General features: G+C 35.9%; 5 protein-coding genes across 5 annotated transcripts; 3 read left to right on the top strand and 2 right to left on the bottom strand.

The window, feature by feature from the left end:
* Positions 1 to 5,187: 5,187 nt before the first annotated feature.
* On the bottom strand, positions 5,188 to 5,832 carry LOC145682897 (uncharacterized). Its single transcript, XM_081754259.1, has one exon. It carries the CDS (start codon positions 5,830 to 5,832, stop codon positions 5,188 to 5,190), a length of 645 nt encoding a protein of 214 aa, XP_081610385.1.
* A 1,340-nt stretch (positions 5,833 to 7,172) lies between these two features.
* LOC145682896 (uncharacterized) lies at positions 7,173 to 7,757 on the bottom strand. Its single transcript, XM_081754258.1, has one exon. It carries the CDS (start codon positions 7,755 to 7,757, stop codon positions 7,173 to 7,175), a length of 585 nt encoding a protein of 194 aa, XP_081610384.1.
* An 11,735-nt stretch (positions 7,758 to 19,492) lies between these two features.
* On the top strand, positions 19,493 to 20,260 carry LOC145682895 (uncharacterized). The gene has a single exon (XM_081754257.1). The coding sequence runs from the start codon at positions 19,493 to 19,495 to the stop codon at positions 20,258 to 20,260; it is 768 nt and encodes a 255-aa protein (XP_081610383.1).
* Positions 20,261 to 20,353: 93 nt separating this feature from the next.
* On the top strand, positions 20,354 to 21,444 carry LOC145682894 (uncharacterized). The gene is made up of 2 exons (XM_081754256.1): positions 20,354 to 20,633; positions 20,756 to 21,444. Exons 1-2 carry the CDS (start codon positions 20,354 to 20,356, stop codon positions 21,442 to 21,444), a joined length of 969 nt encoding a protein of 322 aa, XP_081610382.1.
* Positions 21,445 to 21,966: 522 nt separating this feature from the next.
* LOC145682893 (uncharacterized) lies at positions 21,967 to 23,025 on the top strand. The gene has a single exon (XM_081754255.1). The coding sequence runs from the start codon at positions 21,967 to 21,969 to the stop codon at positions 23,023 to 23,025; it is 1,059 nt and encodes a 352-aa protein (XP_081610381.1).
* Positions 23,026 to 24,308: the final 1,283 nt, after the last annotated feature.

Below are 24,308 nucleotides of genomic sequence, written 5' to 3'. Positions count from 1 at the left end.
GCAACCAGCATGCACCTGTGGGAATAGGAGCACCTGAAAGGTGATTTCTTACACCTTCGGTGGCAGCATATTCCATTACACTTTTCTGGTGGAAGCATTTACACCCTAAGGTGTAACTAGGGTGGAACAAGAAAAAACTTGTTACACCCTAAGGTGTAATGTTACACCTTCCAACTTGTCAATTACCCCTCATAGGTGGCAGCATTTAGGTTCCACCTCAGGGTGTAAGTGAAAGCGGTGTAGTTGATCCACAAAGCTGTTTGTTTACACCCAAGGGGTGATAGTTTGGAGGCAAGATTTTCGGGTTCGTCACACTTATAAAGGGTTACGTAGCACCTTACAAGTGTTATTAACACATTTGAGTACAACCTTACACCTATTGTGTGTAGTTGTGCAAAATCGATACTATACACCTTTGGGTTGTAACAAATCACCCGGTGGAAACCTTACGCCCTGTGACTTACACCTTGAGATGGAACCTATATTGCTGCCATGTTTTGTTGTAAAGTTATACGTTTTTTATTTACATTCTAGAAACATAAAAAGTGTTACCAAAGGTCTATTTGATTTGGATATTACATTTAAATTCTTTTAGTGTAAAATATGTCCTTACCATGCATTAATTGAGGGTTGTTCATTTACTTTAATTTTGGAGGAAGTGTGAAACACTAACGAAAGATGACTGAAACACTTGCATATTTAAAATTGCTTCAATGTTAAAAGGTGTGATGTGCAAACCTCAGTCGTGGTACTTGGTTTAAACTTCATTTTAATAAGTGTGGAGGAGAGGACTACGCTAAAGCTTTTATATTTGCGCACTACTTTTGTTTGAAAGAGCGTGCTGACAACATCATTTAGTAATTATCTGATTATTATACTAATTTCCTTTGAATATAATGTCAGGAAAAGGAAGTCTAAAGCAGTGATTTCTCACAGCTAGCAAGTGGTTTATGTAGTCTATGTACATAAAAACAAGCCTTCCATTATCTCTTCCGGTGACTCACATCGATTAAGATTTACTTCAGAGGAACGCATTGAACTCGGGGCAAAAATTCCTGCAAGGTGGTCCCTCTTGCTTTGGTTAAACAGAGATCCACAACTATTGCGTTCCCATTCGGATTATTCAGAGGGAAGAAGTTATGTCTACAGTGATTCCGGAGTGCTTCAGCTAAGTCTTTGTTTCATTTATTATTCACTAATTTCACTAATTTCATTAGATGATTCAACTTTAATTATATCCAACTTTCAAAATATTTTATTTATAATTATATAATTATACCATTTGTATTTGAAACACAAAAGTAAATGTACTGTAGTTTCATGCGATTTTGGTTTCCGATCCTAAACATCCATTTGATATTCAGTTATTGATAAGAGCAAGTTCTTGATATGAATGAATATTTCATACTATGGAATTACAATTATACAGATAGAAGTAATTCAAAATGCTCTCTTCCGAATTTCATTATCTATGTACTTAAGTATTAGATTACGTAGTACTTATCAACTATATAAATTACTTTTCTTGGCTCTTGAGTAGCATAATTATCTCAGAGGAAGGAAAACTATCAATTAAGCTTGTAGTCTATCAATTATGAATCAATCAATTATGATTTCTACCACATAAGTGCATACCTTTTTTCTGCAATTTCGCAACATATTTCCTCTTACAATTGCCAAAATATAGTAAAGACAAAAAACAAGGATACTTAGTAAATCGTTCCTGAGATTATAGGGTTCTAGTTTCTTTGTATGATTTTCGTGGTTCATATCTAGCTCCTTCACAAACTATAATGTGTATGTTAATGTTGGAAAGCAGAAGACCTACAAAGACACTTATCTCTATGCCACACTTCATATATAATCTACAACAGTTTACATAGGAAGAAAAACAAGAATAAACATTTATTATTCTTTTCTATTTTCTTTATATTTTTAATTGTAGTTGTCTTGTTATCATTATTTTACATATTCCTTCTTCATTACATTAGGTAGTTAGGGTCAGTGTTAATGATTACATAAACTAATTTTTCGAACATTTTGGCCCTTATGAAGAGTCGTTCTGACGCGTCATTAGTGCTATACTAACATATGTTTCCAACAGTAGTCAGGCCCTTAGTATGACTCTAATCATTCGTCAAAATGACTCTACATAAGGCGGTTTGTGGTCATGTTGATATTAATTTTTTTTATAATTATTCAGTAATCACCTGTTTTATTATTAATATTTGTAATTGGGCAGAGGCAGTGTAATATTCTGCTTATAATTACCAATATTCTTGCTAATATTATTTTTACCTTGTAACTAGATTCAATTAGTTATGACAATTCACTTCTATAAGTAGTAATTAAAGCGAAATAGTTTTCATAATTTTGTAACAGTTCGTGACTGGTCATCAGTTTTATAATTTAGTTTTCCTACTTTTGTAACAAGACTTTCATGATTTTAGTTTCCTTATTTTGTTACAGTTCATTAAACATTTAATTTATTAAAAATTAGCACAAAATATTTTACTGATATCCTCCTCTTTTAGGTTTAATGTGGTCTGTACTGAAACTCAGATGTGTTTGTTTTTATATTTTTTGGTAATTAGCACATATCTTATCCCTATTTAGTGTAAATGTCGTTTTGTGTGCATTGAAAATTTTCCAAAGTAGAAGTCGACTTTTTATGATTGTATCTTACAGATCACAGCTGGTTCTGGTTTCAACTCACAGCGGGCTGTGATTATGTGGAGAGAACTGACGCATTCATCTGATTTTACAATCGTCCCATGATGTCTAAAAAAACTGGAGAATTATTACGAATTCTTTTCCTTTTGAAGAGTCATCTAGGCTTGTGACGGGAGTCGAAGAATGAACTCATAATAGATGACGGACAGTTGTTGCTGTTATGAATACGTTCTGACGTCAAAGGAAGTTTAGCTGTTTTAAATCAGTGGGTGGTAATTATTATATTGTTTTGTGTAAATTTCTCCGATTAATTATGAGTTTGACTAATTTAAAGAATTTACAGTTTTTTCTTCTCCGTAGTGAGTAAAGAGACCTTTTATTGGCGACTGTAACTAGTGAGACAACAGATGGAACACATTTGTGTTCCTGAACGGTATGGCAGACTCCAGGATGTGTTGAGTTCATTATCAACATCAGTAAACTGAAACGAAATTGTCCATGGACAGAATATTTATCAGTGTAAGAGCGCCTATACCTAGTTTGCCAGTGCTTTGAAGTGGGGTATCTCTGAACAAATTACGGACTCACGGGAAGGGATGGATTAAATCAGTGTGTTTACTTATATGAAGCAATAATCCTTGAATGGGTAAAAGGAATAAGTATTCCTCTTGCTTGACTAGGGAAAACGGAATTGAACCTTAAGGTTAAATGAGGGTTAAGAGGTAGGTTCGAACTCTAGACCCCTGAGTCTTTATGCAGGTGTATGCTTAACTAATAACACAATTTGGTGATTTATTTCTTAACTTAGTACTTTGAGGACAATTTAGCATAACTTTGAGGACAATTAATTCAAATTTATTTAGTAATATATTATTAATACAATCAAGACTTCCGAGTTACAATTTCATCGCTCTGAAGCGAAAAAATGACTGTTACTGTTGAAGAATAGGAAGTTTCCCCGTTCATACTACAAGACAACCGGTGACATTGATGATGTATAAAGGGTGATATGTTGATGTACTTTATTTACCAATCACGCATATCACAACCACAGCTAATGAACTGTATGATTAAACCCATATTACTGATTCACCCAGATATCATGGAGGACCGAGAAATAAGACTTAAAGAATAATTTAGATGTTACTTGCTTCAATTCTTATTCAAAAGTACATGCGTTAATATGATAAATATGACATGCTCTGTTCATATGTTAATATAATGATATAATACCTAAATATTAGTACAATGAATTACTTATCTTAACTTGTTTCTTCAGTAATTGTTGCTTGCTTGCTTCTAAACCACATGGTTGCTTGATACCATCATACTTTGTCTTCGGTCACACATAAACTGACACTCTAAAACACCGTTAAGAACATGTAAATCTTGTATATTAATGAACATGAGTGTTTCTCTAAAACCTATGAATAAATATGCTTTTCTGAAACTATTAATGAATATGCTTGCCTAGTTGCACTTCACAGCACATTGTCGAATGCACAGACACAACTTGAATAGAACACTGAAGGCACTGTTGCCAGCCAATGCAAACGCAACTCACTAAAACTCACCAGAAAAATCACTTAAAGAATCACAAAGAATTCACTAACGCCACTAAACTATACACAAAAAATGAAACTAATATGTATAAAAATAATGCACATATGCAAGCGTATCCATCCTCCCCCTCCTTGATTGGACACAATCAATTAATATTCTAGGGGTAAAGGAATTAATTTAGCAACACTGCGCCGAAAAATACCACTTTTACACTTCACAGTTGCTACTCGCACTAAATTATCACTGCCCGGATGAACTTCTTTAATCACACCTAACTTCCACACTTGAGGAGGAACATTATCTTCGTTTAACAATACACCATGCCCGGTTGTAGATTAGGCTGAGCTGACTTCCATTTTCTTCTTTGTTGTAACTGGTTGAGGTAATCCCTTGATCAACGTTTCCAAATATGCTGCTTCATTTGTTGAATCCGTTGCCATCTACCTAGTCTGTTGATAGGTGCGTCCAGTAGATCTGGTTCCGGAAGGCTGAGAAGTGTAGCCTTCCATCATCCCATCAAAAAATGTCCTGGACTGAGATACATTGGATCTGTAGGATCGTTGGAAATGGCTGGCAATGGTCTTGAATTTAGAATGGCTTCAATTTGAATAAGTAACGTGTTCAACTCTTCGTATGTCAGACTTGCTGTTCCTGCTGCACGCCGTAGGTGGTACTTCATGGACTTTATTGAACTTTCCCATGACCCCATGTGAGGAGATCTGGCAGGAATGAATTTCAATTCTAAACCTTCTTGAGCTGAGTGTTCCAGGATGTCCTTTCTGTTAGTATTGAATTCAAAAAATTGTTGCAATTCTCGATTGGCGCCAACAAAGTTTGAACCATTGTCGCTACAGATAGATAAGCATTTTCCTCGCCTAGCAATAAATCTCTTCAATACTGCGATGAAGGCTTCAGAAACTTAAGTCTGAAACTATTTCTATGTGAACTGCTCTAGTGGCTAAACAGATAAACAACGCTGCATAGACTTTCATTTGAATTTTGCTGCGAATCGTGGGCTTGACAAAAGAATCCTGCATAGTCAACATCCACGTGTACAAATGGTGTTGCTTCATTTACTCTCTCCTTGGGTAAGTGTCCCATTAACTGTGATGAACTTGTTGATCTCCACTTGAAACAAACCAAACAATTGTGTACTATTGCCTTGACCATTTTCTTAGCTCTTGGAATCCAATATCTGGTACGCAAAGATGCAATAAGAAGCTGTGGTCCTGCATGAAGCAACCTTTTATGTTCTTCTTTGACTATCAGGTGGGTGAAATGATGACCTGCAGGTAGGATGAATTGGTGCTTGTTGTCGTACTCCAAGTTTGAATGTTCCAATCTTCCTCCTACTCTTAGCATTCCTTCCGTGTCCAGAAATGGAAAAAGATCCTTGATTGGGCTCTTTGTTGAAACTTCCATTTGTTGCTGCAAGTTCAATATTTCTTCATGATAGGTAGTATGTTTTACTATCTTGATACATCTGTGTAACGCTAAACGGAGTTCCGAGGCGTCAGGACTATCAGTTTTTCTTTCTGATTTCTTGGAAAGACAATTCTGTTTGAATCGCAAACAATATGCTACTACTCTCAACATTTTGTTTAACAATGAATATCTTTTCATAAAGCTTGTTTCATGAACTGCCACCAAACTTATCATGACTTTCTTCTCTTCTGGAATATTAGCTGGCTCATTTTGTTCTTGACATGGCCATTCTGCTGTGTGAAGAAACTCTGGACCATGCCACCACTCTCGAGACTGAATAAGAGTGTTGGGATCCGCTCCTCGACTAACTATGTCTGCCGCATTTTCTTTACTAGGCACGTGGTGCCATTGATTGATTTTTGTGATTCTCTGAATTTGAGCCACCCTGTTGGATACAAATGTCTTCCAACGATTGGGAGGTGATTTGATCCATGACAAAACTATCGTCGAGTCTGTCCACAGGTGTATACCACTGACCTCTATATTCAATATGGATAGTGTTTTGTCTATTAGCTTCGAAAGTAACAGTGCTCCACATAATTCCAATCTAGGCAAGGTTTGCTTCTTCAGTGGTGCGACCTTCGACTTTGAACAAAGTAAATTGACTTCAATGTTTCCTTGATCGTCTGTAGCCCTGATATACACTACTGCTCCACAATTTTCTTCACTTGCATCGCAAAAACCATGTATTTGAATTTCCTTAACGTTCTCCGAAGACATTAGGTTTCTTGTAATTTGTATCTTCGCCATCGCAGGGAACCAAGACATTAATTGATTCCACTCAACTTTTAGGACTGTGTCTAATGGGTCATTCCAATCCATTCCTGTCTTCCACAACTTTTGTAAGAAATTCTTGTATTTGATGACAATTGGAGCGATTAGACCTAATGGATCGAAGGTAGATGACACTATACTGACGACTTGTCTTTTTGTCATTGCAACATTACTTTCTACTGCAGTTCCATTTTTACAAATTTTGTTCGAAATTATAAGTTTGTCTGTTAATGGAATCCATGCTATTCCTAAAGTCTTAACACCGTCTTGATGACCAAGTATGATTGGCTGTTGTTTTTCCCTGAAGTCTTCGGGAACTCCTTGAAGTACTTCTTCTTTGTTAGAACTCCATTTACAAAGGTTGAAACCTGCTCTGCTTAAAATATTAATAAGATCCTTCTGTAGTTCTAAGGCCTTTGACACGTTTGGTACTGATTTTAACACATCATCAATGTAGAAATTGTGTTTTATTACTTCTGGTGCTTCTGGAAATTCCTTGGAATTTTTCTCCGCTATTTGCTTCAGACATCTTGTTGCCAAGAAGGACGCTGACGAAGTCCCGTTCGTGACTGTTTGTAACTCATACGACTGGATCGGTTCTTCTACTGAATTTCTCCAAAGGATGCGTTGTAAACACTTGTCTTCATCATGAATTAATATTTGGCGATACATTTTCTCTAAGTAAATGCAACTGGATACAACCGAAACCTTAAAATAATGGAGTACAAGTCATCTTGAACAATTGGCCCAACTTGAAGAATGTCATTCAATGATTTGCCATTAGACGTTTTTGCACTTGCATTAAAAACCACTCGTAATTTAGTTGTTGTACTGTGCATCTTGAATACAGGATGATGCGGAAGATAACAACTGCTGCTGATGTTCACGTCTTCTTCTGTAACTTTTCGCATGTGACCCAAACTTAAATACTCATCCATGAAGGCGGCATATTGTTTATGAAACTCAGAATTTTGTAGCAATCTTCTTTCAAGCTGCTTAAATCTTTGTAGTGCCATGTTGTAAGACTCTCCTAAAACTGCATTCTCTTCCTTCTTTGGTAATTTGACAATAAATCTTCCGTCTCCATTTATGGTTGTATTTTGTAAAAAATGCTTCTCACAATTTTCTTCTTCCGGCGTGTAAATCTTAGTCTGAAGATCTTCGAGTTCCCAGAATTTTCTCAATTGTGTATCCAAGTCTGTCTCCATCTGAGCAAAACATGAAATTACCGACTGGTTGGCTTCTTCGGGTATTGAAGGCATATTTCCGACGACAACGTATCCTATAGCTCGTCCAGCGTTTACTCTGTACTGTGGCTGCTTATGGGCTTTCACTTCTGCGTACTTACCCCCTTAAAGAGAACAGATTTCACTACTGTAGTTTATCTTTTAAAATGTTAAATATTTACCGACGATACAAAAATAATTTTCATAACTTCTCTTTTCCTTATAAAGTATGTAATTACCTTTTAATAGCTAGTTTTTGTTTTTCAAACTTGAAGGGGGAAGACACGATAAGCGTAGTGGCTGCTAGAACGTTGCCGATCCATTTGTACGTGACTAAAACTGTCTGCTCAAAGATAGCGTTTCCAACTGCCGAAAAATTTCACCGTAGTGTCAACCTACATTCGTGAGCTCATTAGTATTGTCACCTCCACTGATTTCACGTAGCTAAAAAGAAATAAAAGTACAGCCAGAAAGAATTGAATGGAATCTTTCTGATTTTTGGAAAAAAAGTAAAATTTCTTTCCATCTCCTTTTCTTTCTTTCTTTTTTTTTCTATCTCAACCAAAGAGAAATATTTTAATCAAAAAGGAAAGAGAGCAGAAAAGGAGTTGCAGCTTAACATGAGATTCGAACAACTTGTGTCCGCACCTGGAATCGAACCCGTGACCCTTTGCTTACAAGGCGACGAGCGTAACCCTCATCCGCGGCTGGACACTGAATAAAAAGGCAGTAATAATTTCAGGGATGATCTGCAGGATGATTTTTCAAGTACGAAATTACCATCTCAGGGAGGGACGGCGCCAGAAACTATTGATGGGGTGGGCGGAAAAAGGCGGACCTAGTTGCTGGGTGGGCGGACAATGAAATGAGAACTGTGCAATGTAGACATTTATTTTACAATAATTAAGTTTCAATTTTTATACTTTTTAGTTAGCTAAGGCTCAGACCGAAATATGGGAGGAACAAGGATGTGGAAAACAGTTGCCTTTGCTTTATAGAAGGTACAATTCCGGCATTCGCCTGGTGGGACTGAAGAAATGCAGGACTTAGGATGGGCTGCGGGAGTTCGTGGCTATATGCTCGACCTACCGAATTCCGCGTAGCAGACAGACTACCTCTATTTCCAGATTTTTAAAACAATAACAACGGTGTGTACTTCAAGACAGCTTTACTTCCTCTCCCTCCAAGAATATACATGAATGCATAGAAATAAAGGAAGGTTCAAGCAACACAGACTAACAGATAATACTCTACCTTTCGTTAATAACATAAAATACACAATAAGTAGGTAGAGTAAAACAAGATTTTTTGACGTGATCTCTATATGCAACCGCAAAGACCTATGTTACTAAAAGAATAGGGAAATTCGACAGCATGATTGTTTGATCATACCTTACACAGAAATCTTTGAAACTGAAACTCAAGTTAGAAAAAAATATATTAATTGGATAAGGAAGTAAATAGTAATTAACAAAACTTCATCATGATCCACAGAAACAATAATGTATTTTAAACTATGAAGGGCTGATCACATGGTACGAACAAGCTTAAAATAAACTTTTATACCTGCACTTTAATGAAGTGCAATGCGTCGATTTTTATGTCCAGCTTTGAATACGTTTACCACATCCTCTACAGCAATATTCATAATAAGTTTTCTTTCTACTGAAAGGAAACAAAAATCGCTTAGGCGATCGTTTGCCATTCGATTTCTTTGATATGTTTTAACCCGTCTAAGACACGAGAAAGAACGTTCACATGGTGTCATAGATACAGGAATGGTGACAGCAATTACGGCTAATTTGTGAATTTCATGAAAAGCAATTTTGAAACAATCCAGCACTTCAGTAAACTGAGAAACGGAGGTAATTTTGCATTGCTTTTCCTCCTCATAACGTTTCAAAACTTTCAGAAGAAGTTTCAGTTCCACCTCTACACTATCGACATCACATCCATAATGACGTGCAAGTGGTTCAATTTTCTCAAATGAGAGGAAGTGTTCACTTTTAGGGTGAAGACTGCTTATCCGACATAGTATCAATGTTCATTGCAGAGTTAAACAGAGTCCTAGAACCTATTACATTACAAGCGAAAGTAATACCTATTGCTTTTGAAGTACAGGATGTAACCTTCATTATTTTACTTCTATTGGGGTGGGCGGATGGGTGGGCGAGGCCATCCATCGGGTGGGCAGTCGCCCACTCCCGCCCACCCTTAATGCCGTCCCTGATCTCAGGTAATTCAGTTTTATTAGGTCATTATTATTATTATTATTATTATTATTATTATTATTATTATTATTATTATTATTATTATTATTATTATTATTATTATTTAACAAAGCTACAGCCATAATCCATATTTTTCCAAAACTATTAACTTGCTTTGTATTAAAAATAAACGCTAAGCATAAAACTTCTTAGGCCTAGCACTGATCCATGAAATTTTTCTCGGTACATCTGAGTTCGATTATTTAGATATATTCCTCGTCGGGAAGGAAATTTTTAGCGAGAATTACTGTAGGGCACATTTCATATTTCTTCTTTCATCTTTCTTGTATTGAAATTTCTTTGGGAGTTCGAAACTGACCGACTTTTGTTGGGTTTTATAATAGTATTGGTTTCAGAAACTACACCAGGAAATAGAGAGACGGTTTGTTGCGGTGGGTAGGACTAATTGCGTACCTACTGTATCATCTATTGTCGCGCTAGATGACTCATCTGACTCCAGACAAAATTCTTCTCTGTTGTGTCTGCTATTGTGCAGTGTGTGGCGGAGTGTGGTCTCTGAGCATTCGGCATTTTGTTGATTGTGTTTATTTACGTACTGTGCTGTTCTGGGAACAAAATCGGGTGTGTCTGTGTGTGTATATGTGTGTGAGTGTGTGTTAATATATCAAAATGGAAGAAGTTACAGCCAGCACCTCTTTTAAGCGTAACAGTGGTCAAGTGTTGAAGAGCAAAGAAAGGGCTATTGTTATGAACGTGTTTAATTACGTAAAGCAGAAAAACCCGGTAAAAGTATAAGCTGGTTCGCGAGTGAAACATCTGAAGCCACGAAAACTTCCAGGACAACTGTTTTCAAAATTCGAAGCGAGTTATAACGTGGACCTTTAGTAACACCGAACAAGAAGCGATTAAGAAAGAAAATTGCAAAGAACAGTCGATTTGTAAAATATAATAAATTTGTTAACAGTGTGATCAGACAAAAGGTCCATAAGTTATTCTTTAGAAATTTGCCACCAACACTCAATTCCGTTCTCAAACACGTGAATTCAGATCAGGGGCGGATCCAGGACCGACTTCTGGGGGGCGGTGGGTTGTCATACTGCTACTTTTAAGGGCTCCAAACTTTGGGATGGGTTTTATTTATATATAGAAAATAAGAAAGTTTTCTCTTCTGGGTAGGGGGGCAATCGCCCCACTGGATCCGCCCCTGATTCAGATTCCGATTGGCCGAACTTTAAAAGATCCACGTTCCACGTACGTTTAAAAGAGCTTGAATTTGTTCATGAGAAAAGACAAAGTAAGGCGATGCAGAGAGAATATTGTGTCGTTGCGTCACAAATATCTACGGCAAATAAGAAAATTTCGAAACCAAAATAGAAACATAGTATACATGGGCGAATCGTGGGTAAATATTGGGATGGCCGTGGATAAAGAGTGGAAAGACAAAACATATAGAAGGAATTGATCCTTTGGAGTGCAATTGATTCAATGTGATAAGTTTATTATTATTATTATTATTATTATTATTATTATTATTATTATTATTATTATTATTATTATTATTATTATTTATTAATCATCGTGGTGGTGGATATTTTACTTCGTGAGTTGGCAACATCAGCCGGCAGTATAATAGAAGCGCGATCTGTTCTGCATTTGTTTTTAAATCTCAACTTGGCATCGCTGTTCCCATAAGACCAACAGTCCACTCTTAACTCTGGATAAGCTATAGCTTCGTTTCCTGCAAAACTGGATAATTTCCTTTTCTAGTCTTCTGGCCTGGCTCAAGGAGACTGTAGAATAGCCTCGCACCTATAATCATGTCCACTGACGACGAGCGATTAAAATTTGGATCGGCTAAGCAAATATCCTTTGGAAAGTTCCAATTACTGTAATCAATATCCTTAGAAGGTATGCAACCTGCAATGTTTGGTACTAAACAATCGACCACTGCATTAAAATCACATGTTCTTGAATAAATATGAACTTCAACATTGTGCTGAGCTTCGGAGGTTACAGAATTGATACCTCTAATGGGAACACGATTTTTCGTTTTCTTGAGACCTAATCTATGAACTAAAGCTTCGCTTACAAAATTCGATTGAGACGCTGCATCTAATAACACTCTGCATTGTTGAAAACGACCTTTAGTGTCTGTTACGTTAACTAACGCTGTTGCTAATAAGACTTGCTGACCATAATTAATCTTAAATGAGCAATAAGAATCCTGTGGTTGAACTTTAACCTGATTCTGTTCCTTAGCTTTAGGTACATTAGTATTATTGTTATTTGTTTTGATGGAAGTGTCTTTGTTAGTAGCCTCCTGAGTAGCATCTTCATGCAACAGTGTGTTATGCTTAAAATTACATTTCTTACAAGTACTTGATTTGCATGCCTTTACTTGATGTTTATTACCTAAGCAATTAAAACATAGTTTATTTTGCTTCACGAGCTCCTTTCTTTGATTAATGTTGGCACTCAGAAATTCTGGGCAGCGAAAAACAGCATGCGTTTCTTTGCTACGGCAAATATTACATGCATTTGTAAGCACAGTAACAAACGAATTCACTTGACTGTTATTCTTTCTTTTTGCTTTGAAATCTACACTTTTGTAGTCAAAAGTACTTTCAGATTGAGTAGGACGAATGTTTTCTAACATTTGACAACGACCTTCTAAAAATGAAAATAATTCCGATAACGATGGTAAGGAGTCACTACTTTGCTCAGCTTCCCATTCTCTTTTGCTTGCTGAATCAAGTTTTTCTACTAAATGTTGTGTTAGTAGTACGTCATGCAAAGGTTTGTCCAAATTCAATGCTTCAAGGGCTTGAAAATTACTACGTGCAGTATTTACAAATTGTCTAATGTCTTTAGCGTTTTCTTTCGTCACTGGCTTAATATTGAGCAACCCTCGTACATATGTCGAAGCTATCAACCGTTTGTTTTCGTAGCGTTCAACAAGAATCTTCCATGCAATTTCGTAATTTACTTTTACCGTTGGCAGATTTGCTATTAATGTAAACGCTTCTCCCTTGAGCGATGTGCGCAAATATTGAAATTTACAAACTGTACTTAATGATTCGTTATTGTGAATAAGGGAAATGAAAATGTCCTTAAAGGGCGACCACTCCTCGTATTTACCGCAAAATATTGGCAAAGAAAATTTTAGGCAACTGCACTGAATTACTAGAATTTGTGGCTTTGTTATTTGCTGTCTCTGAATCCGTTTTTTGATGAAAACTATCAATAAATTCTTGTAACTTAACCTTTGAATCATAATACAGTTCCTCGAATGTAATTCTGTGCGTTTCTTGTTCACCCGTCTCATCCAAGAGCTCTATTTCTGACTGTATCTCATCAAACTTAATAAAAACCCCTTCAAGTGCAACTATTCTCGTTCTTGCTTCTTGTATGCTAGGTTTATTTTCATTCTGTAGTTTTTGAAGGAATGTTTTTATTCTTGTTGCCTGACCTTTGACCGACGCACGTTTCTTAATTAGTTGACCCAACTGCACTTGTGCCATTGTTTCAGTCCTTCTTTTTTAACTACTCAAACCGCTGACAATATATTTTAATTTTCACTTCTGAGTGACCTACAAACGTGTAACCTTGAATTCAGCTGGGTTGAATGCACACACACCACTGTACTGATATGAACAGTTCTGTCCTGCTTATGACAGCAGCACCCACACAAACACACACACGAGAACAAACAATTCAAAGTCACGTTTCTCGTTCTTATCACCGGCCCGGAGTACCAAAAGAATGATGATGTATAAAGGGTGATATGTTGATGTACTTTATTTACCAATCACGCATATCACAACCACAGCTAATGAACTGTATGATTAAACCCATATTACTGATTCACCCAGATATCAAGGAGGATCGAGAAATAAGACTTAACGAATAATTTAGATGTTACTTGCTTCAATTCTTATTCAAAAGTACATGCGTTAATATGATAAATATGACATGCACTGTTCATATGTTAATATAATGATATAATACCTAAATATTAGTACAATGAATTACTTATCTTAACTTGTTTCTGCAGTAATTGTTGCTTGCTTGCTTCTAAACCACATGGTTGCTTGATACCATCATACTTTGTCTTCGGTCACACATAAACTGACACTCTAAAACACCGTTAAGAACATGTAAATCTTGTATATTAATGAACATGAGTGTTTCTCTAAAACCTATGAATAAATATGCTTTTCTGAAACTATTAATGAATATGCTTGCCTAGTTGCACTTCACAGCACATTGTCGAATGCACAGACACAACTTGAATAGAACACTGAAGGCACTGTTGCCAGCCAATGCAAACGCAACTCACTAAAACTCACCAGAAAAATCACTTAAAGAATCACAAAGAATTCACTAACGCCACTAAACTATACACAAAAAATGAAACTAATATGTATAAAAATAATGCACATATGCAAGCTTATCCAGACATTCTCTTCGATCTTACTTAAATCTACACTGTGCACTGGAATTGCAAAAATGACTTTTGGTATCTTAACACTTGGACTTTTGATTAGTAACTGACATAACGTTAAACTTACAACATGGGTGACACAATTTGTGGAAAAATTCCTCTGTAAGCATGTCCGGGACAAGCGACCTATATTTTCATTTTCAGAATTTATAATTATTGGTTGATTTATTATTTTATTATATATATATATATATATATATATATATATATATATATATATATATATATATATATCAGGGGTGCATCATTTTACAAACACCACAACGGAGAAACCAAAAGAGGGAGAGAAACGTAACTTTGCACGAATCATCTATTAGGAAGGAGACATCTTTACGCGTATTAAAAAATCCAACAAACAGTGTTGCCAACCAAATATAAATGTTTTTGTTTATTTCAAAACGCACTACGTCAGATTATTACATATCTTAGATAAATATTTCAAACGGTAACTTGATATATCACATTTATTATTCAGTGTTGCAAATTGAGGATGTTATATTATCACAAACATCAAAAGATTGGAAAGATATATAAAACACATATAGCACAGCAACAGGATTATGCACATCGAAAGTATCTTAAATATGACTACCACGGTCATGACACTTGTTTCAAACCAATAGGAACGAAGTTACAAGAGCTTGAAAATTATTTTTTTCGAAAGATTATTTAGGAATTATGCTTAGATAACTATCATATATTGTTACTTATGACTTGCAAATTGACGAACATATCATTGTTCCGTTTACAGCACTTCGATATTGCAAACTGTTTCTTAGTTATGAATCGTATTGTTGAAGCTTGGAACACTGCTTAAATCTGGAAGTGCGAAGTTGTTTCCTAATTACAGATGCTAAACGTCATATTGCTGTAATTCTATAAAAGAGAAAGAAAATAACGGTCAATTTAAATATTTTCCACAAATAAGCCATTTCAGCAGTGTTGCGAACCTTATCAAAGTTTATCATATCTCTGGAAGGGTTTGAGATATTGAAGTGCTATAAATGCCATAACGATTTTTCTGCCAACAATTTCTGCCAACAACGATACTTATCTAAGGATGTCTTCTAAGTAGAACCTTTAGAAAAATTAATTTCCAAGCCCCTGTAACGTCTTTTCTATTCATTCAAAACATGTCAACTCACGACCAGGGTATTCAGCGCTAAGGTACCATATTTTCACATAAGTAAATCTGTACGATAAGCGGGTTTATATATCCATGCTCTTAACTATGAAAACATTTACGATCCTTCAACTCCAATCATTTCACAAATTCAATTTTTTTAATAAATTAGTAGTTCGTAAAATTATTCGAGACTTATTCGAGAAATGATTTTATACAACGAAACAGCTGTAAATCGCCTATATATTCACCGCAAACTCATATTCGTATCGTAATAAACGAAAGCGAGTATGGAGCAGTTGACTGTTTTCACGAAACTCACAAGAATGTTTGGGAAGGTTTATTGAATGGTCGCGTGGTGTGGGCAACAGTCTGTGAATCGCACGCCTTTGTTCAAAAGTAACAAATCTTTCTTATTTTTATAAGTGTCTTCCAAATTTCATCCGAGGACGGAGAGTATTCAACAACTCTTGAAAACTTCTTTCGTTTTGAATTCAATTAGAACGGATTCCATTATTCCATTAATATCCTTTAATTTTAAGCGATGAACTATTTATAAACAATGATGATTTCAGAAAATTATTCTCGAGTGAATTTTCAGTATCAAGGTGACTGGACTAATACTAAAACACTGGTAGTTGACAATAACCACCATCGATCATATTGTCCCGAAGGCAGAAATTTTACAGCTCGAGAGGGATCTCAAATTCTCCACCTGATCACTCTCTGAAATCATCGCTGTTTAAAAGCTTTCGGTAACAAATATAATATTGCATTTAATTCTACATTTTAAAATGGTAAAATCATAACATATATATAATTATAACAAAAATGTAAAGAATTATAATACAAATCACGTAAAGAATATGCAGTTAGTTACTGATTTTTTGATTTATTCACTTTTACTTAAAATTGTTGTGCACGAAAATATGTGAATAGATAGTCCTGTCCAGTTTTGTTGGGTTTTAGACGATGTGTTCCAGAGTGCTCAAAAGTGCGTTAATGATGAAGAGTCCCATGATTCTGAATTTGCTACACAGAATCTGCGAAACGTAGTGACAAGTGAATTTGTAGGCCATGAAAGCAGACACAGCATGCTTTGTAAAAAACTGTTTACAATCTTCTAAAACTTGCCTTGAAAATGCAAAGCCACTAATAAATGCAAAGCAAATTGACTAATAAAATAGAGGCACCATTTAGTTTTCAGGAATAATGGGAGAAAAAGAAAAATATGCGATCATATTTTTGAATAAGGTTTGAACTCGAGTTCTTAAATTACAGGTCCATGAGATTATTGATTTCATTACATTTCCAAACATAGAATTTCAGATCTCAACAGTATTGAAACTCGGAAGTGCGTTGTCTGAACCCTAAGAACATAAACTGCATTAAGAGCACGAGTAAGCCACATTTTAATCTCATTTGCATTTGTTGTCTAGAGATGGAAATTGTCACACGATAAAAACATTTCCAAATTCTGCAAAAATAATGACTAATGTTGATGACGGATGCAAATACTACATCAAGATTGCATTGACGGGTACGCTAAGAAACAGTTTTCGCACTCTGCACATGTATAAAATGACAACTGGATCCATATTATAACTCTCTGCAATATTCCTTTTTGTGACTGAAAACATGACATTCTAATACTTCTGCGGAACTTTACTGACGTGAGAGTTCATAACAATATGTACACATTTCTAACAGTGTAGAGGGGCCCTACAAATCCCAAGTTTGCTATATTAAATAATAGTACCTTGTAATCATAGTAGAATCCGATGCTAGGAAAGTGAGAGGAATAGTAAGGTATTGTATGGGTGCCCCAACAACGAGGTCTTTTTACAAGCGTTCAAAGTCAAAACTGAAACAAATAAAGGGAATACAACAGAATAAAAATGCAAAATTCTCAAGTAGTTAAAAACATGTGTGGAGTTTGTATCTGGCAACATTGCGAAAAGTTTAAAAAACATTTGACTGTAATGAGACGTAGTAGTTCTGCAGAAGCTATAGAAAAGCTTGAAGTCATGTGTACCGGTAACATTTGTAATTTTTGAAGACATTCAGTCAATTTGTATGGTTTGGGTCCTGTTTGTAGAATTATATAGTAATGTGTGATGTTTAATGGAAAATAGACAAAAGATAGAAAATTGTGGTTTGATTCTTAAACACAAATTGATTTTATAGACTGTAACATTTGGCACACCAGCGTGAGGCGGGAAAAAAGGACGAATCATTGATAAATTAGTAAAGACTAGGAAACCGGTGCAGATATCGTTTTCAAAGGCTTATAATAGCTTAGTGGCTGAATGTGAAAAGGACAATGTAAATGTGGAAAGTGTCAAGTTATATTTTACGAAGTTGGAGAGACTTATAACCGAATTGTCAACATATGATGAAAATATACTTGAACTGTTGCTTAGTGATACAAGAAAAAAAAGTGAAGCACGATACATGGAAGAGTACAACAACGTGGAAAGTTACCGGGAAATGTTCGACGAAGCGCGTGTAGAACATGAGAACATTTTGAAAAAAGTAGCTCCTTCTAGCAGTTCAGGTGGTCATACAGGTAAAAAGAAACTTAAATTACCGAAAATTGAGTTGAAAACTTTCAGTGGGGAAATAAATGAGTGGATAAGTTTCTGGAGCCAGTTCAAACGAATTCATAACGATGATGAAATCGAGAAAGAGGACAAGTTCCAATACCTGCTACAAGCAATTAGTACCGGTAACAGAGCATGGGACGTAGTGAACAGTTATCCACCCACAGCCGATAATTACGATAAAGCTATAGAAAGTTTATGCAATAGTTTTGGTCGAGAAGAATTGTTAATAGAGTACTACATACGTGAACTGTTAGGACTTGTTATACAGGATGTTTCGAATGACAAAAATAAGTTAAAATTGTATTCTTTATATGATAAACTTGAGTCATATTTACGTGCGCTAGAATCAATAGGTATGACTAGTGAAAAATATGCAGCTATGTTATTCCCCTTGGTAGAATCTTGTTTGCCTGATGAAATTTTGAGGGTTTGGTTAACGCATATAGCGACTGCCAGTGTAAATGACAGTAACTCAAATACGTATAGTGAGAAACTAAGACAGTTGTTACAGTTTCTGAGAAATGAAGTGGAGGGAGAAGAACGCATTGCATTAGCTCAAGTAGGGTTTAAAGTGAAGCAAACTTCCATGGTGAATTTTAAAAAGAATAAAGAAGAAAAAAGGGTGCATACTGTTAATATTCTGTTTTCTGGACAAAATCAGGTAAATGAGGACAAACAGTGTTTTTTTTTTTTTTTTTTTTTTTTTTTTTTTTTTTTTTTGTGAAGCGTATCACTTACCACAAAACTGTGAAAAGGCCAAAAGTATAAACCTGGAAGAGAAAAAGAAACTGTTAATGCAGAAAAAGTGTTGTTTTCGGTGTTTGAAACATCAAAAACACACTGCCAAGAACTGTACGTTTAATGTTGTTTGTTTTTTGTGTAAGGGAAAACATTTTTCGGTTTTGTGCTCGGAAAAATTAGAAAACAAAACAAAACAAAATTCAGAACAGCATAACGTAACGCTAACGAATCAAAATAGTAGGGATGAGTTTCTCCTACAAACACTTAAGTTAAAATTGAAAACAAACGGGAGAGAATGTGTAGTGCGTGCACTTTATGACAGTGGTTCACAGAGATCGTATGTCTCTAAGCGAGTAGTGGAAGTACTGGGTTGTCAACCAATATGTACTGAAACTTTAGAACATAGTTAGTTTGGTGGTGTCAAAACACTAAAGGAGTCCCTTAACAAATATATTATACTTGTAGCTGATGTTAATGACAATCATTCGTGTAGGATGGAAGTTTTAGAGAAACCAGTGATTTGCGGTGAGATACCTTTTCTTAAACGTGGACCGTGGTTAAAAGAAATGAAGAAGAGAAAAATTTGGCTGTCCGATTTAGATAGTACGGAAGAAATAGAACTGTTAATCGGTGCAGATATGGCTAGTGAATTTTTAACAGTAGATATGTTAAAGTTAGAGTCAGGACTATTTGCTGTTAGAACAATGTTTGGATGGACGATAATGGGTAAGTTACCGTCCAAAAGATGTTATGGTATGTCTGCCAATGTTGTGATCACTTTATTGTCAATCAGTGACCGTATTACGGATTTGTGGAAATTAGATACGTTAGGCATCACTGACCCAATAGAAGTTAAAACTAAGAACGAAAACCATGAAGTAAATTTAAGACATTTTGAAGAAACTTTGTGCGTGAATTCAGATGGTCGTTACGAAGTTAAATTGCCGTGGAAGGAAGAACTTATGGAACTACATGACAACAAGGCAATAGCTGAAAAGAGATGTGTGAAGATGACCGAGAAGCTGTGGCAAGAAGGAAGATACGAAGACTATGATAATGTTTTTCGAAACTGGTTGGAAGAAGGAATCGTGGAAGAAGTACCGGAGGAGGAGCTGGACAATCGAAGTTACTATTTACCACATAGGGCAGTGATAAAAGAAAATTCCACTACCCCAATTAGGTCAGTTTTTGATGCATCTTGGAAAACAAAGCGTGCATATTCATTGAATGACTGTTTAGAGAAGGGTCCAAACTTAATTGAAGAAATTCCGGCACTTATGCATAGGTTTAGAGAGAAAAAGATAGGGATTATATCGGACATTAGAAAAGCTTAACTGCAAATTTCGGTAAATAAATACGATCGTGATTATTTAAGATTTCTTTGGTGGAAGAATTTTGACGAAAGGAAGTTTAAAACTTTTAGACATATGCGAGTTGTTTTTGGTGTGAATTGCAGTCCCTTTCTGTTGGGAGCCGTGCTTAATTACTATTTAGAAAATGCTCCCCGTGAATATGAAGAAATAGCTAGTAAATTGAAACAATCCCTTTATGTCGATAATTGTGTCACATCTGTTGACAATGAAGACGAAATGTTTGCTTTGATCGAAAAATCAAAGATGCTGCTCAGTGAAGTGAAATTCGATTTACGAGGATGGGTATATAGTGGTTCTTCTATAGGCAATAATGATGTTTACACTCCAGTTCTAGGTATGTTATGGGACACATGTACACACACTTTATTGTATGATACAAAGAATTTGGGCAGAGTAGAAGGACCGGTGTAAAACGAGTTATTTTATCTACTGCTCATAGGTTATTTGACCCTCTAGGATTTCTGTCACCAGTGACGTTGATTCCAAAATTGTTACTTCAAGAAAGCTGGGAAAATAACAACTCTTGGGACACACCAGTTTCTTCAGAAATTTCCAGGAAATTCGACAGGTGGTATAAAGAACTGGCGATGTTGGCCGAAATAAAGATTCCTAGACAGTTTGCACAAGATGTTACAAGGAACTCTTGGAATTCACATGTTTTTTGTGATTCTAGTAAAAACACATATGCTTCCGTCGTGTTCTTGAGAAGTGAATGCAATGGAGAAGTTAATGCCCAGTTGTTATTCAGCAAAGCACATGTTGCGCCATTGAAAAAGTCAACTATTCCACGTTTAGAATTAATGGCCTGTTGTATCGGAGTTAGACTTGCTGTGTCTGTGATTGACAGTTTAAATTTAGACATTCCTGTGTTCTATTGGACAGATTTTTTGGTGGCGCTTTACTGGATAAAAAATGGTGAACCTTGGGGAGTGTTTGTAATGAATAGAGTGAATGAAATTCGAGCTCTCTCCGATGTAAAGTGTTGGAGACATGTACCGGGAAATTTGAACGCAGCTGACCTACCCTCAAGAGGCTGCAATGCTGCAGCATTACTGAAGAGTAAATGGTGGGAAGGACCTGACTGGTTACGGGAGACGGAAGAATTCTGGCCGAAAACTGATATGAACCCAAATGCGCTTAAGTAAATAATGAAAAACTGAAAACAGTTGTTTCATTAAGTGTTGCAAATGAGCCAAAGTGGTATATGCAATATTTTTCAAATTATGAGAAATTAATACGTATGGTTGCATGGACCTTGCGTTTCTTCCATAATTGTCGTTGGAAGGAAAGTGAAAGGTTAACGGGTGAGCTATTGGTATTTGAGATAGAATCAGCTGAGAAGGTTATAATGAGAACTATCCAGAAAGAATGTTTTGTTAGTGAACCAGATCGTTTGAAACAATTGTGTACTTTTGTTGATGGTGAAGGTTTGATTAGGTTAAAGATTAAAATTGCACGTAGACTCGATGAAGATGATTTTCGGATTCCTATTGTATTACCACCTGAGCATGAAGTTGTGAAGATGTTGATATTGAAGGAATATTTGAAATCATCTCATGCTGGAGTTCAAGTATTATTGACAAAGTTGCGTGAAAGGTTTTGGATTCTTCGTGGGAGAAAAACTATAAGTTCTGTTGTTCGAAGATGTGTTAAATGTAAACGGTACGATGCAAAAAAATATTAATGTTACACCAGCTTCCTTGCCAGAAGACAGAGATAAAGATGCATTAGTTTTCGAAATAACCGGAGTAGATTTAGCTGAGCTTCTCTTCCTTCAAGACGGGCAAAGATGTTGGATTGTCTCATTTACTTGTGTCGCTTATCGTGCAGTGCATTTAGAACTGGTACTGTCTTTATTGACCTCTAGTTTTTTGTCAGCTTTTAGGAGATTCATTGACAGGCGCGGAAGGCCGAAGGAAATTTATTCTGATAATGCAACGAATTTCGTCGGTGCAGATAATTTCTTTAAGTTAATTGACTGGGAACAAATTTCTTTGTACTCATCAGTAGAAAGAATTCAGTGGAAATTCATTCCACCTACCGCTGCCTGGTGGGGTGGATGGTGGGAGCGAATTGTACAAATGATCAAGAAGCTTCTTCGTAGAACGTTGGGTAGGGCGTATTTAAGTTATGAAGAATTGAGTACAGTGTTATGTGACATAGAAGCAGTTATCAATGCACGTCCGTTGACTTGTTTGTCAGAAGATTCAAACATTCTCACACCCATTACTCCAGCTATGTTTTTACAAGATAATTTGGAGATAGGAGTACCTGATCTGGGTAATATAGAGACAGTTGACAAGTCAAAAAGATTTAGAAGATTGCAGCACATAAGAACACAATTGAGAGATAGATTTCGTAGTGAGTATTTAAGTCAGTTACTACTGAAGCAAACCGGAAAGAAAACTTGTCGAGAAATAAAAGAAGGAGACGTTGTACTTGTTGGAAGTGACAATAAGAGAAGACTAGACTGGACTGTAGGAAAAATTACAAAGGTGTTCCCTGGGAAGGATGATATTGTAAGAGTAGCTAGGATCAAGACTGAGAGTGGAGAAATTATAAGACCTGTTCAGCTGTTGTACCCCTTGGAAGTGAGTTTTGTTCAAACCGAAGAAGGTGTTGTACAAACGAAAGACGAAGAGGAATATCCGTCTAAAACCTTGACTTTAGGTAAAATTGAAGAAATGGTGAACGTGTTGTCACAACAAGAAAAGGTCAAAAGGTGAAGATACCTATACGGTACTTAGTGTGATTTTGTTTTGATTTATTAGTTACAAATCAAAAGGTGGGAGGATGTGGAGTTTGTATCTGGCAACATTGTGAAAAGTTTAAAAAACATTTGACTGTAATGAGACGTAGTAGTTCTGCAGAAGCTATAGAAAAGGTTGAAGTCATGTGTACCGGTAACGTTTGTAATTTTTGAAGACATTCAGTCAATTTGTATGGTTTGGGTCCTGTTTGTAGAATGATATAGTAATGTGTGATGTTCAATGGAAAATAGACCAAAGATAGAAAGTTGTGGTTTGATTCTTAAACACAAATTGATTTTATAGACTGTAACAACATGTATTAAACAAAAGTCACATGATACTGAATCTAATAAAAGAAATAAAGAGCGCATAGGGATAAACGATAAAGAAATGTTATGACACAAGAAAACAAGTCTAAGACTAAAGCAATAATAAAACTTATAACAAATTAATTAAAGTACAAAAGAAAACCTCCACAAACTAGTTAAAATTTTATCGCAAAACTTGAAGGTCTCTTAAAAGTAGCAGCTGTCCACGGAGTATCGTCACCAAGCTGAAAGTGCAGATTGTCTGGAAGCTTAAAACATTGTCGATTCCGAACCAAACTGTGGCACTCGACAAGATGATGAGGAATTGATAAAATATCTCCACAATAACACATTCTGAATCTGTAACGAAATTTAAAAGATATGCATTTTTCAAATGACTTTGTCCAATACCCAGTCGAGCTAAAAGTATTTCTTTTCAATGAAACTGTCCGGAGCGATCGATCCAGACTCCTAACCGGGGTTTAATGGCATGCAATTGCGGGCATGTGCTTTATCAAATTCCGAGCGCTCCACATGTACAAGGTGGATATGAATGATTGGCAACTAGGAATGTCAGAAATGAATTCCAAAAATGCTGTTATGTCAAACAGCTGCAGAATGAGTTGCTGTGAAAGCCTCAGTGGGAAGAAATTGTGAGGACATGAAGACCATTGTTCAAATAAAATATACTTCATACTGTTTTAGTTGTGTCTACGTGCAGCCTGTTATGTACTATACAAGGTGGCACTACAGAGACGGGGCCCGAAGGTTCATCATTCCAAACTCGAAATGCAGATGTGGTGTTTGTATTTGAGAAAACGTACTATTTAGTCATGGATTCGAATTGATATCCTTCAGCGACTTTATAATGACGCAAACGTGTATAAAACTCATTCATAACCGCAGCTAACATATCTCGTGTAACTGACCTGGAAATATGTACTATTCTTC

This window comes from Thermobia domestica, chromosome 4 (genome assembly GCF_964235325.1).
Source record: "Thermobia domestica chromosome 4, izTheDome1.hap1.1, whole genome shotgun sequence".
Taxonomy (NCBI): Eukaryota; Metazoa; Arthropoda; class Insecta; order Zygentoma; family Lepismatidae; genus Thermobia; species Thermobia domestica.
Note: the sequence above shows the minus strand (reverse complement) of the source record. Positions and strands in the feature narration are given on the sequence as shown.